Genomic DNA, 14316 nt, shown 5'->3' on the forward strand with positions numbered 1-14316 from the left:
AAGTTGAATCCAAGCAAATGAAAGGAATAGGGAGAGAAAGGGAAGCTTATATTTGCATGTATGTGTCAGGCATTGTACTTTTAAATTTAATTTTATTATAAAAGTGGTGTACAGAGGGTTTTTAAAAATTTTTATTGTGAAAATACCATACCAGAGGGATTACAATTACATGGGCAAGGTAATAAGTATATTTTTTATCAAGCATTGTTGCCTCCTCCTTTGTTTCCCCTTCCCATCCCTTCTCATCCCCCTGCCCCCAGAGGGTTTTACAGTTACATAAGTAAGGAAATGAGCACAATTCTTGTCAAACATCATTACCCCTCCTTTGTTTTCTCCAGCTTACCCTACCCCTATTGCACTTTTTTTTTTTTTTGGTCGGTCATGGGGCTTTGGGCCTGAGCGCTGTCCCTCAGCTCTTCAGCTCAAGGCGAGCACTCTACCACTTGAGCTACAGCGCCACTTCCGGTTTTCTGGTGGTTTATTGGAGACAGGAGTCTCACGGTTTCTCCTGCCCGGGCTGGCTTTGAACCGAGATCCTCAGATCTCAGCCTCCTGAGTAGCTAGGATTACAGGCGTGAGCCACCAGCGCCCCGGCCATTGCACTTTTTTTTTTGTCTGTGGGGTTTGAACTCTGGGCCTGGATCCTGTCACTCAGCTCTTCAGCTCAAGACAAGCACTCTACCACTTGAGTCACAGCTCCACTTGTGGTTTTCTGAGTGGTTTACTGGAGTTAATAGTCTCACAGAGGGGAGAATGGGGTGGGGGGAGATGGGAAGGGATGGGAAGTGGAAACAAAGGAGGAGGCAACAATGCTTGATAAGAAATGTACTCATTATCTTGCCCATGTAATTGTAACTCCTCTGTACAGTATTTTCACAATTAAAAAAAATAAAAAATAAAAAAGAGTCTCACAGACTTTTCCTGCCTGGGCTGACTTTGAACCATGATCCTCAGATCTCAGCCTCCTGAATAGCTAGGATTACAGGCGTGAGCCACCAGTGCCGGGCCCCATTGTACTTTTATTGTCTCATTTGATTTATCTCGTTTGATTTCTATAATGACTATTTAAAAATAATGAAGTACTTCATCTGTATATAACTGAATCCTGAAAGGTTGGAAAGTTATTACACATGTATTTTGTGATTCCTTTTCACATAATAGGCACATACATACCACATCACATGTCAAGCCAGGCGCCAGTGGCTCATGCCTATAATCCTAGCTACTTAGGAGGCTGAGATCTGAGGATCACAGTTCAAAGCCAGCCAAGGTAGGAAAGTCCGTGAGACTCTTATCTCCAATAAACCACTAGAAAACCAGAAGTGGCGCTGTAGCTCAAGTGGTAGAGCACTCACCTTGAGCTGAAGAGCTGAGGGACAGTGCCCAGGCCCAGAGTTCAAGCTCCATGACTGACTGGAAAAAAAAGTCCATATCACATGTCAATTTAAAATGGTCAACACAACAGAAATGCTTAACAATAGATGTATTTCCCATGAAGGAAGTTCAGTGCATGAGATGGCCTGTCCCAGTAAATGGTAAACATTAGAATTTCATTTTAGCAGTTTGATAATGACATTTAATGTTTAGTATAGTTATCATATATTTTCATAAGTTACCAATAGGTAACATGCAGAGGACTTTTTTCTTCTTGTAGGGCTTGAACTCAGAGCCTGGGCGCTGTCCCTCAGCTCTTCAGCTCAAGGCTAGTGTTCTACCACTTGAGCCACAGTGCCACTTCCGGTTTTCTGGTGGGGCTGGTTTTAAACCACAGTCCTCAGATCTCAGCCTCTCTGGTAGCTAGGATTACAGGCATGAGCCACTGGTGCCTGGCTGTACCGCTTTTTTTTTTTTTAAGTTAAAATTTTCTTTACTGAAAATTAATTTTAAAAGTTAACATTACTGGAGGAAAGTCAGAATTATGATGACCTGGCAATTGCTTCCAAAGGAACAGAATTTAGAAATAGACTTCCACATTACATTTAGTCTGTGCTGGTAAGGCTCACCATAATGTATGGACAGGTGTCTGCAAAAAGGTCAACCCAGTTGGGAGAATTTAAACAACCAGTTTCTAAATGCATGAAACACAATATTTTCTTTACAGTATTTATAAATATGTCATATAATACTGTTTCTTGTTATGTCATATACCAATATGGCATTGTACAACAAACATAATGCCATCTGACTCTTACAAAAGTGAATCACTTAAAAAAGCCAGTAAAATAAATAGTAGTACCTGCTTTTAGGCATACAGCTTGTAAAACAAGCTTACTTTCCTTTGATCGGTTTTGTGTAGCAACAGAGAAGTAAATATCAAACGGGAATTAAAATGGTTAAATATGCAAGGAATTGTTATTCACAGTGACATGGCTACATAGATAAATTATTCTATGCTTATTCTTTCTGTTTGTTGAATTACAAGATAAAAAGCACTTGGGGCTGGGAAGGTGGCTCAGTGGTAGAGTGCTTGCCTTGCATACATGAGGCCCTGGGTTCAATTCCTCAGCACCACATAAGCAGAAAAAGCCAAAGTGGCACTGTGGCTCAAGTGGTAGAGCGCTAGCCTTGAGCTGAAGAGCTGAGGTACAGTGCCCAGGCCCAGAGTTCAAGCCCCACGACAACAACAACAACAACAACAAAAATGGCAGCAGGTAAGTGCCCTACACTAAAAAGTAAATGGCCTGTCTCAGCTATTTACGAAGAAATCCATATAGTTAAACAAATACAAAATTTAATCAAAAGAGCAACAAAGTCTTATATAAAAGTATGAATTTTCTATCATTCGTGTGTGTGTGTGTGTGTGTGTGTGTGTGTGTGTTTGTGTGTGTGTGTGTGTGTGTGTGTGTGTGTGTGTGTACCTCTCTGCAGGGAAATCATTTTCTTTAGATTTGGGTGTAAGGGCTCTGTCTTCCTCAGAGTCAGTGTACAAGCAAGGAGCAGGCTCTGCACAGTGGTACTTCTCAGAGGACCATGATGCCCTGACCTCAGGCTGTGCGGATCTCTCCTGGGTGGTGTGTGTGTCTGTCTGTGTAGTTGTGGGGTGCCACAGCTCTGCGTCCAGAAGGTTCCTAGGTTTTTCACTGCTAACCTCTGGACCAGTTGTGTTTTGGAGTCTTAGCTGCCTGTAATGGTGGCCTCCAGCCAGATGAGTTTCCATTACAGTTCTTTATGGGTAAAAACAATAGCTACCAGACCCATGCCTCTTTTACTACCTAACATAGCCAGGCTTCCCAAGACTGTCCCTTCCTGCCAGACTCTCTGTGGAGTCCTGTCAGACACTCCTCTCCTCGACTACCTCTTATGAGAGACTTACACCTGAATCTTATGGCACATTGTACTGTATCATTGAGCTGAGTTTGCCTAGTAGCAGAGTCTCCAGGGGGCTCAGAAGAGCCCCACAGTTTTTCTCTCAAGATGGTGACTTCTCTTTGTTCTCTGGGAAACTAGGAGACACAGAATGCCTTTCTTTACCAAGGCTAGGGCTTAGATCAGATAGTTGCTGACTCACAAATCCCAGTACTAGAACCAGGGCTAGCTAGAGTTCACAGTCTGTTGGCAGACCATCTAATTTTGCCTTCTGTTTCAGTCCTCCATTTCTCTTCTCACACTCAGGGAGCCAGATACTGGCTCAGCTCTCCTTGTTGCTTTTCTCCCACTGGGGTAGTTGCTTTGTAGCTTTCTGTGTCCCTTCACCTCCCTTGTGGTTTCTTGCTCCCTTCCTCTTTCTTTAGAATCTAGTTTCCTCTTTGACAAGATTGTTCTCATTCACAGAGCCAAAATGGAGATACTTTACATCCTTCTTGCTGTAACCTCTCACAAAAATGGTTTTTGCATTGAATGTATAGGTTAATTTGGGCAGAATTGACATTAAATTTTTTTTTTTTGTCAGTCATGGGGCTTAAACTCTGGGCCTGGGTGCTGTCCCTGAGCTCTTCAGCTTAAGGCAAGTGTTTTACCACTTGAGCCACAGTATCACTTATGGTTTTCTGGTGGTTTATTGAAGATAAGAGTTTCACAGCTGGGCGCCCGAGGCTCATGCCTGTAATCCTAGCTACTCAGGAGGCTGATATCTGAGGATCTCAGTTCAGAGCCAGCCCTGGCAGGAAAGTCTGTGAGACTCTTATCTCCAATAAACCACTAGAAAACCGGAAGTGGTTCAAGTGGTAGAGTGCTTGCCTTGAGCTGAAGAGCTGAGGGACAGTGCTGAGGCCCAGAGTTCAAGCCCCACGACTGACCAAAAAAAAAAAAAAAAGAGTTTCACAGACTTTCCTGCCTGGGCTGACTTTGAACCACAATCCTCAGATCTCAGCTTCCTGAGTAGCTAGGATTACAGGCATGAGCCACCAGTGCCTGGCTTGACATTCATTTTGTTGTCAGGTTTCTCTGTCCATGATAATGACAAATCCTTACACTTAATTAGACCTTCCTTTTAGTTCCATTAATACAGTTAATTTTTTCCTATACATGACATGGATAATTCCAGTAAGTGAATTTCTAGATCTCTTATACTTTTTGATACATTAAAAAAAAAACACACAGCATGTTATTTTCCGTGAAATTTCCTATTGGTTTGTCCCTTGAAGGTGTCATGTGGTCTGCAGACTGCCTTGTCATCATCTGGGGAATTTCAGGCTTCCTCAGGTTTGTGAAGTACACATTTTATTTGTCAGGAGTGCCAGATGTTCCTCTGTATATTTAACTTGAGAATCACTGGGTAAGAGGACCATGATCACATTTTAAAAAATCTGCCAGGGGCTAGGAAGGTGGCTCAGTGGTAGAGCACTTGCCTTGCAGGTATGAGGCCCTGGGTTCGATTCCTCAGCACCACATAAGCAAAAAGAAAAAGCCGGAAGTGGTGCTGTGGCTCAAGTGGTAGAGCACTAGCCTTGAGTTGAAGAGCTGAGGGACAGTGCCCAGGCCCAAAGTTCAGGCCCCACGACCGGACCCAAAAAAAAAAAAAAAATCTGCTGTAATTTTGTGCAGAAAATAGATTCGTACATCTGGCCCCTGCACATTTTGTGTCCCTTAACTTTTCTCTCTGGATTTTCTAGACGAAGTACTTCAAGAACAACAGCTTCTTTGGCAGGAACTGCCATGTTGGATATTAAGGAATTAATTGAGAGAACATCATTAAGTAGCTTAACAAACGTATCAGAAAAACATAAGTCTCCAAGTAAGTTACAATGAGGTGTGTGTGTGTGTGTGTGTGTGTGTGTGTGTGTGTGTGTGTGTGTGTGTGTGTGTGTGTGTGCTATGAGTGGCCTTGAACTCAGGGATTCACACTCTTGCCCAGCTTTTGCTACTCAAGGCTGGTGCTCTCCCACTTGAGCTATACTTTTAGTTCCCAGGTTGGGATTTTGAATTTTCTCCCCCCCACATTTCTTTCTTCTTTTCCTCCTCTTCCCCTTTTTTTCTTCTTTAGCAGGTTCTTACTATGTGACGCCTTGAAATTTCATAGTGTAAATTTGGAAAAATCTTTTAAAATTCGGGGCTGGGAAGGTGGCTCAGTGGTAGAGTGCTTGCCTTGCATGCATGAGGCCCTGGGTTCAATTCCTCAGCACCACATACGCAAAAAGAAAAAAGTTGGAAGTGGCACTGTGGCTCAAGTGGTAGAGCACTAGCCTTGAGTTGAAGAGCTGAGGGACAGCGCCCAGGCCCAGAGTTCAGGCCCCACGACTGGACACCCCCCCCCAAAAAAAAAGAAAAGAAAGCCTATTAAAATTCAGGATACTCCAATATGATTTTTTGGCATCTGACTAAAATGGTAGCTACTATAATATACACATTCCTCTCCCAACTCCACCCCACCAGCGCTGCTGGGTGTCTCATCTATAATGTTATGCCTATGGACATGAAAATCTTTGAAGTCTACTGGAAAGTTTCAGGTGAACAGTTGCCACTGTATGTAATAGCTGATGTGGCAGGGGCAGGTACGTGGTTGGTTGGAGTTAGGGAAAGACTCCCAGAATGACAAGAAATGTCTTGCTTCCTTTGCGGCATGAAGAGCATCTCACAGGTGGGGCCTGTTCCTGCAGAAGCATGTAATCTTAGTGACAGACGCTGGGGCAACAAGAGTCCTCCTTGATCTTGGTCTAGATTCCCCTTATCAGTTTTTCAGTAGTGGTCTCTAATAGGAGGTGGAAACTTGTAGAGCCATGTGGGTACCAGGCATGCTTTGAAATGGGCCTTCACGTAGGGAAGTGGCTGTGAGTTGGCTGTCTGCTGGATTCCCATGTTTAAGGTCTTTGAAGACAAGTCTATACTTTCACGTCAGAACACCTATCAACTCCTTCGAGTCTCTTCTTTCCAGATTAAACAACACCATTCCTTTAAAAATGTGCTTTAAGCCGGGCGCCGGTGGCTCACGCCTGTAATCCTAGTTTCTCAGGAGGCTGAGATCTGAGGATAGTGGTTCAAAGCCAGCCCGGGCAGGAAAGCCTGTGAGACTCTTATCTCCAATAAACCACCAGTAAATGGGAAGTGGTGCTGTGGCTCAAGCGGTAGAGCTGAAGAGTGCAAGGACAGCACCCAAGCCCAGAGTTCAAGCCCCACAACTGACAAAAAAATAAAAAAATAAAAAAAAATGCTTTAAGGCTGGGCACTGGTGGCTCACATCTGTAATTCCAGTTCCTTAGGAGGCTGAGATCTCAGGATTGCAGCTCAAAGTCAGCTCAGGCAAGAAACTGTGAGATTTTGATCTCCAATTAACTACCAAAAAGCCAGAAGTGTAGCTGTGGCTCAAGTGGTTGAGCTAAGTATCCATGAGCATAAAAGCTCAGGGACAGTCCCCAGGCCCTGAGTTCAAGTCCCAGGACTGACACACACACACAGAACATGTGTTAAGTATTTTAATGAAATTTTTTTCAAATACTTTTTATTTTGGAATAAAGGAAAATTTCTAGAGAAATAAAACAACTATGTACACAAAGCTTAGGTGCTGAATTTTTCTGCATTTCCCCAGTTGCTTTTTTTTTTCTTTTTCTTTTGTTGATTGTGGGGTTTGAACTTAGGGCCTAGGCACTGTTACTCAGTGATTATGCTCAAGGCTAATGCTCTACCACCTGAGCCACAGCTCCACTTCCAGGCTTTTTGGTGGTTAATTGGAATCTCACAAACTTTCCTACCAGAGCTGGCTTTCAACCATGATTCTAAGATCTCAGCCTCCTGAATAGTTAGGATTATAGACAGCTCTTTTTTCCTTTCTTAAAGAAAAGAAGATATTAGAGATATTCTATCTTTTCCTTGGAGGAGCATGCCCTTTCCTGACATCAAAGTCGATGAACACCCTTCTTACAAGCAAACAAGAATGCACTGACTTTTGTTTTATAAGGGATAGAGACAGTCTGATGATCTATGTGCCTTCCTGCAGCTTGCTTTTTATTTACTTCACCTTATTTTTCTGTTGGTTTTAAAACTTACCTTATTGATTTGAACAATGGTCAGGAAGTTCCTTAGAAAACTAAACATAGATTTTCCCTATGACCCAGCCATATCGCTTCTAGGTGATGACCCGGGAAACTGCAAAGACAGTGTTCACGGCTGCACTATTCCCAAATGCCAAGATATGCACACAGCCCAGATGTTCTACAATAAATGAGTGGATTCAAAATCTGGTACCTATACACAATACAATTTTACACAGCCATTAGAAAGAATAATATGTCATTTGAAGTGAAATGGATGGACCTAGACCAAATCATGTTAGGTAAGCCAAGATCAGAGAGACAGATGGCACATTTTCTCTCATCTGTGGAAGCTCTATCTAAAATACACTGGGACATGATAAATTCTACAGGTCTGTAGGCATTCATATACAGTGAGACCAAAGGAAGATACTCATAGGAGAGGAACACAAAGGAGCAATCCCATGTGCATCTGATCATATAAAGTATTTATTGAACTCCAGGAAATGGAAGCAAGAGTGTTTTTTCCTTGTTGCTATTTTTGTTTTTTCTTTTTGTCTTGTTTGTCTGTTTATCTGTCTTTGGAAGGCAAGGGAAGGACAGAAGTAGAGGGACAAAGGGTGAACAAATGCAGCAGTGGTACTGGATGCTGTGTTGAACATGCACTATACAAGTTATGGGTGGAGATTGGAGAGAAAAATGGAAAGGAGCAAGGAAAGGGATGACATTGTCCAGAAAGAAATGTACTCTTTACATGACTTATGTAACTGTAACCCCGCTACACATCACCTTTATAATTAAAAAATGTAAAAGCTTATCTTATTGAGCTTCATGCTTTAATTTTATACCTTAGGGGTCATTAAATGGCATGTTATGTGTAACTCTTCCAGATGCGGGTCTGTGGCCTATCACTTGACATAGGATGTCTTGCTCTGAACACATTATTTAACTCTTCCTCCTTGGTTTGTGCTTTGGCTAATGTCTGAGAAATCCTCGTTTGTTTTTTTTTTTTTTTGCCAGTGGTGGGGCCTGAACTCTGGGCCTGGGCGCTGCTGTCCCTCAGCTCTTCAGCTCAAGGCTAGTGCTCTACCACTTGAGCCACAGCGCCACTTCCGGCTTTTTTCTTTTTGCTTATGTGGTGCTGAGGAATCGAACCCAGGGCCTCAGGCATGCAAGGCAAGCACTATACTACTGAGCCACCTTCCCAGCCCTGAGAAATCCTCGTTGTTTAGATGTCAGTACAGTTTTTTAGACATTTGTCTGTGATTTCCTGTTTTCTTTCTTTAGTCTGGAATTCATTTCATAGGTGGAATCAACTTCAGTGGACAGCCCCTGTGGTTTGCTTGTGAGTCTATGTGTGCCCATTGACTTGACATGCCACCTCTGACATTTGTTCAGTTCTCCTCTGTGTGCCTTAGACTTTCTAGTCTGTTCCATTGGCTTCTATGTTATTGAACCAATGGCTCATGTCTTTTCTTCTTGAGCTGAGCTTGGTGCTGCACTGAGTGTTTGTATGTCTTTACACATTTTATCTTCTCAACACTAGGGAAAGTGAGTGCTGCAGCTCCCATTTGACAGATTAGGTAGCTGAGGATCAGAGTGAGTAAGTCCTGACACACTCTCTTTGGGGGATAGGACTCAAAGCCTGAACTGCCAGCCCGTGGCTGAGCTGCCTTTGAATAGTGCACCTCATCGGGGTGAGCCTAGCCCTGCCTGCTCATTTGCAGGTGGTGTCTGTGATGAGGATACAGTCTCCAAACGTCCACGTGTAGCTGGAACTTGGTCTGTGAATCACTTCTGTGCACCACTTGTAGTTGCTGGGGATAAGCAGCAGCCCCTGCCAGTCTAGGCTTCTGGTTGTCTGTAGAACTTCATGGATTGTAGCCTGATGAACTTCTGTTAAAATTTATTTCCTTTCTTTCCTTTTGAAAGGAAAAGATTCAGAGTGGAAGAAGAAATACCCACAGAAAGGGAAGAAATCTCGAACAGAAGATGACATAGACGCTAAATTGCCGGAGGCCTGGGAGCAGAGCACCTTCTCTCTCCAGCTGGCAGTGATGCCGCTCCTTGCTGGTAGCTAACACATTCCCTGCAGTTCTGCCTGTCTTGCCACATGAGACTAGATATTCTCACATGGGATGCTCCTGGCCACCAACCCCTGCTGTGTTCCCACCTCCCTTCACCCTCACTGTCCCTTCAGATATGTGGGGGAACTGTCTCCAAAGGACAGAGGAAGAAACAGAGGCCCCAAGAAGTTAAGTACATTGCCCAGGATCTCATAGCTAATGAGTGCAAAGTGAGGTTTTGAGCTCAGGTCTGTTTGATTCTAAAATCCAAAGAAATTTACATTAGAATGTAAGTTCTAAATAAGTAAGTAAGTTTCTAAATAAGATGTTTCTAGTGCGCACTTAACTACAAGGTTTCAGGAAGTCTGTAGTAAAAGTAATGAGCAAAGAGAAACGTTTTTCTGAGCATTAGGTACCTGTCACATATGTGAGATTATTTCTTCTCATGAGAAACTCCCACCCTGTGGGGGTGAAGTTGTGAGCAGAGCTTTTCATTGTCATACACAGAGAGGTTAATAACTTACCCAAGGCAATTCAGGTCAATGGAAAATAAGGATTAGATTCTTTTGCTTACATTTAATCACAATTTATTGGCTGTTTTTTTTCCATTTTTGTAATCAGTAAGATTTTTACTATATGAAAGGTGAATATTTTTTGTAAAATTATGTGGGGTTTTTTGCTCAAAGAAGGGTTGTGTGGGTGTGGGTGTGCACGCGTGCTTGTGCGCGCGCGCAAAAGCCTCATTTTAGAGAAAACAATTTCAAAGCTCATTTGGACTATTAACTGGTAGGTAGGATTGGCCACCCTCTGGAGAGGTGTGGATTCTGGTCGTTGAGCTAGAACCTCCTGAGACTCTCCTGGGTCAAAGCCTAATCCATCTCATTGCACAGCTTTCTGTGCTCCTGGCTGGTGCTCTGCCACTTGAGTCACACCTCCAGTTTTGGTTAGTTAGGTATGATAGTCTTTTAGATTTGCCTGACCCTGACTGGCTCATAACTATGATCCTCAGATCTCAGCCTCCTCAATAGCTAGGGTTCTAGGCATGAACCACTGGCACCCAGTTCCAGAGTATTATTTTAAGGGTGATGCGTGTAAACGACTTTGCAGGGGGCCTTGCACACAGCAGAACCGAGTGATGGCTGATGGGAGTGGTGCCTGCCCTCCAGGACAAGGGACTGGCCAGTGCTGGGTCCTGGGACTTCAGCAAGGAGGCTGGAAAGATAAACCTATGTGCAAACACAGATGACAGCTGAGGGTCATAATCTGTGAATGTCTTGATTAAAACTGCACTGTAAACTGCATTGAATATGAATTAATTTAAGTTCTAATTGCTCTACTGTGGTGGGTGGTACAGTCTAAGCTGGAAGTCTTAAATCGCCTCTCACCATGGAGTGCGTGCCCTCTGATCTGTGGCTGTCCAGAGCAAGGGCTAACACTGCATTTCTTCCCAGGATGTTACACTGTCGTAAGTCGTGGCAGTGAGAAGTCTGCCAACATTTTAGATTGCTTTTTGAGTTTAAAAACAGAAGTTCCTATCATGACAGAGGAGCAAAAGCAGGATCTAAACCCCCTGACCATAAAGATCAAGTGTGCCTCCTGCCTTCCTTCACAGCCTGTGCCTGTGAATGATCTAGAGGTAAGACCAAACAGGACCCCTGGGTGACATGCTCTTTCTGCATTTCCTCTCTAAACCTTCCAGTGGCTCTGTGAGAAAGGTCACTGAGGAGAATTCTGACACTCAGGATTCCACAGGAAGACATGAAAGAGATTAAACTCCTGAGGCTAGGAGCCACAAAATTTGAGGTTCCTCACCACAACACAGGTTCTTGGTTACTAACTTCTCTTCAGAAAATTGCGGCTCCTCTGTTAAAACAACAGCCATCCAGGTGGTCACTTGTGAACTGACAGGTTTAGTGCTGCAGCTGATTGATCTTGTCTTGATTGGGTTTGTGTACTGGGCTCTGTGTTCCTCTTGGTTTATTCTGGTCTTGTTGGAGCACATCCTCCAGTAACTTCTTGAGAAAAAGTCAATGTGATACTCCCCCCAGCCCTCTTATTTATTTATTTATTTATTTTTTGTTTTTTAACTGTATTTTTTTTGTCTTTTCTTTTTTGGTACTGGGGATCGAACCCAGGACGTTGCACTTGCTAGGCAAGCGCTTTGCCACCCAGCCTGCCCTCTTTATTTATATGTCTGAAAATATCTTTTTTCCACCCTCACACTTGGTGATATTTTGGCTGATTATAGAACTACAGGTTAAAAATTGTTTCCTTAAGAAATCATTTTCTGCCGGGCGCTGGTGGCTCACGCCTGTAATCCTAGCTACTCAGGAGGCTGAGATCTGAGGATCGCGGTTCAAAGCCAGCCCAGGCAGGAAAGACCGTGAGACTCCTATCTCCAATAAAACCACCAGAAAACCAGAAGTGGCGCTGTAGCTCAAGTGGTAGAGCGCTCGCCTTGAGCTGAAGAGCTGAGGGACAGCGCCCAGGCCCAGAGTTCAAGCCCCACGACCGACAAAAAAAAAAAAAAAAAAAAAAGAAATCATTTTCTTTCAGTTTTAAAAGCATTGTTCATATTCTGGTATATTCTGTGTGTGTATACACACACACACACACACACACACACACACACACACACACACACACATGCTCTTTTTTATTTTTCTCAAAGCCTGTAGAACCTTCCTTTTGTCTTCTGAAACTATTTATGTGTTTTAATATGAATATATCCATACAGATTCATTATACTTTTTCATATTGAAATGTAAATTCATAGGAAGTTGCAAAGATTCATAGCAAGACCCATGTCTCCTCCAATTTTCTCCAGTGCCTATTTGTTACATAATGACAGCAAAATATTAAAGTCAAGACATTAACATTGGCTCAATGTGTGTATGCCATTTTATCATGTGGGTAGATGTCCATTGTCCTCAAGCTGCAGAAATATTTTTTCATGATAAGGACATATAACTCTTCTGACTAGCTAGGATTTCAGGAGTGAGCCACTGGCACCCAGCCAGGGGAACCTTAAAAAGAAATATCTGTTAGCCAGGTGCTGATGTCTCATGTCTGTAATCCTAGCTGAAATTTGAGGGTTGTGGTTCAAAGCCAGCTGAAGCAGGAAAGTCTATGACACTGTTATCTTGAATTAATTACCAAAAAGCCAGAAGTGGAGCTGTGACTTAAGTGGTAGAGCACTAGCCTCAAGAAAAAAAAGTGTACAGTGTCCAAGCCCAAAGCTCAAGACCCACAACTGGTACAAAAAAATCTCAATCTCTGCCCTTATTTAAAATAACCTGACTGGGCTGGGAAGGTGGCTCAGTGGTAGAGTGCTTGCCTTGCATGCCAGAGGCCCTGGGTTCGATTCCTCAGCACCACATAAGCAAAAACAAAACAAAACAAAAAGGCCGGAAGTGGCGCTGTGGCTCAAGTGGTAGAGCGCTAACCTTGAGCTGAAGAGCTGAGGGACAGCGCCCAGGCCCAGAGTTCAGGCCCCACGACCGGACCCCCCCAAAAAAAAAATAAAATAAAATAACCTGACTGTAGTTACACATGATCAATTGCTGAAAAAGAAGCCTTTGCTTTTGCTGTTTATTTTTGTATGTCTCATGCATTTCTCCATTCCTTTATTACTACTTTTTGTGCATTTAGTTGATATTTCATAGTGTATCCTGTGGGATTCATCCATGCTCACATGGCAACTGTACCTCATTTTTTAAAAAAAAATTCTGTTGCGGGCTGGGAAGTTGGCTCAGTGGTAGAGTGCTTGCCTCGCATGCATGAGGCCCTGGGTTCGATTCCTCAGTACTACATAAGCAGAAAAAAAAGCTGGAAGTGGCGCTAGAGCGCTAGCCTTGAGCTGAAGAGCTGAGGGACAGTGCCCAGCTCAGAGTTCAGACCCCATGACTGGACCCCCCAAAAAAATTCTGTTGCATTCTGTCCTCTTGCCTGAAGTATACATGTGATTGGTTTCCATATTTCTTCACCTTCCATGACTCCATGAACATTACTGTACATATTTCCATATGTACTTTGCAAGAGCACCCCCCTGATGATGGCTTTCCTTTATAAACATGCATTGAGTCACCTGGACACCCTGACTGCAGACTTGTGTGCTCCGTGGTTGATTACAAAGTCTTTGCCCCAAGCTTGAAGCATGCATACCTTTCCACCTTCTGCCTCTGCTTCCTCCTGTTCTCCACACTCTCTGTAACCCCAACCTCCTTGCATGCCTCCTTTGTTCCCTGTGACTGCTTTCAGCTTGGATACCTATGCCAGGCCAAAAGAGGCTCCTGCCAACTTCCAGATGCATGTCAGGAAAACAGCAGATAAACTTTTGTAGACATGAGGCCTGCCTGCCTGCCTGCCTTCTTTTCTTTTCTTTTCCTTTCCTTTCCTTTCCTTCCTTCCTTCCTTCCTTCCTTCCTTCCTTCCTTCCTTCCTTCCTTCCTTCTTTCTTTCTTTCTTTCTTTCTTTCTTTCTTTCTTTTTCTTTCTCCCTCTCTCTCTCCCTCCTTCCCTCCCTCCCTTCCTTCCTTTCCCTTCCTTCCTTCCTTCCTTTCCCTTCCTTCCTTCCTTCCTTCCTGTCTGTCGTGTGACCTTGGCGCTGTCTCTCAGCTCTTCAGCTTAAGGCTAACACTCTACACTGGAGCCACAGTGCCACTCCTAGCTTTTTCTGCTTATGTGGTACTGAGGAAATGAACCTAGGGCCTCATTCATGTGAGGCAAGCACTCTACCACTGAGCCATCTTCCCAGCCTGATATTAGATTTTTCTTTTGTGGAGCTGGTAATGGAACTCAGGGTATCCAGCATGTTGGGAAAGTGTTCTGCTTATTCACACACCAGTG

General features: G+C 43.5%; 1 protein-coding gene across 9 annotated transcripts in view; it reads left to right on the plus strand.

Moving 5' to 3' along the window:
* LOC138824885 (uncharacterized) overlaps positions 1-14316 on the plus strand; it is a 59031-nt gene that overhangs the window by 27138 nt on the left and 17577 nt on the right. For all 9 annotated transcript variants that reach the window (XM_070019325.1, XM_070019318.1, XM_070019322.1 and 6 more), the window contains 3 exons: positions 5052-5173; positions 9336-9476; positions 10921-11105. In XM_070019325.1, the coding sequence (XP_069875426.1) occupies positions 5052-5173; positions 9336-9476; positions 10921-11105 (448 nt within the window). The remainder of the gene's footprint in view (positions 1-5051; positions 5174-9335; positions 9477-10920; positions 11106-14316) is intronic.

This window comes from Dipodomys merriami, unplaced genomic scaffold (assembly GCF_024711535.1).
Source record: "Dipodomys merriami isolate MVZ:Mamm:240054 unplaced genomic scaffold, mDipMer1.0.p SCAF_13, whole genome shotgun sequence".
NCBI lineage: Eukaryota > Metazoa > Chordata > Mammalia > Rodentia > Heteromyidae > Dipodomys > Dipodomys merriami.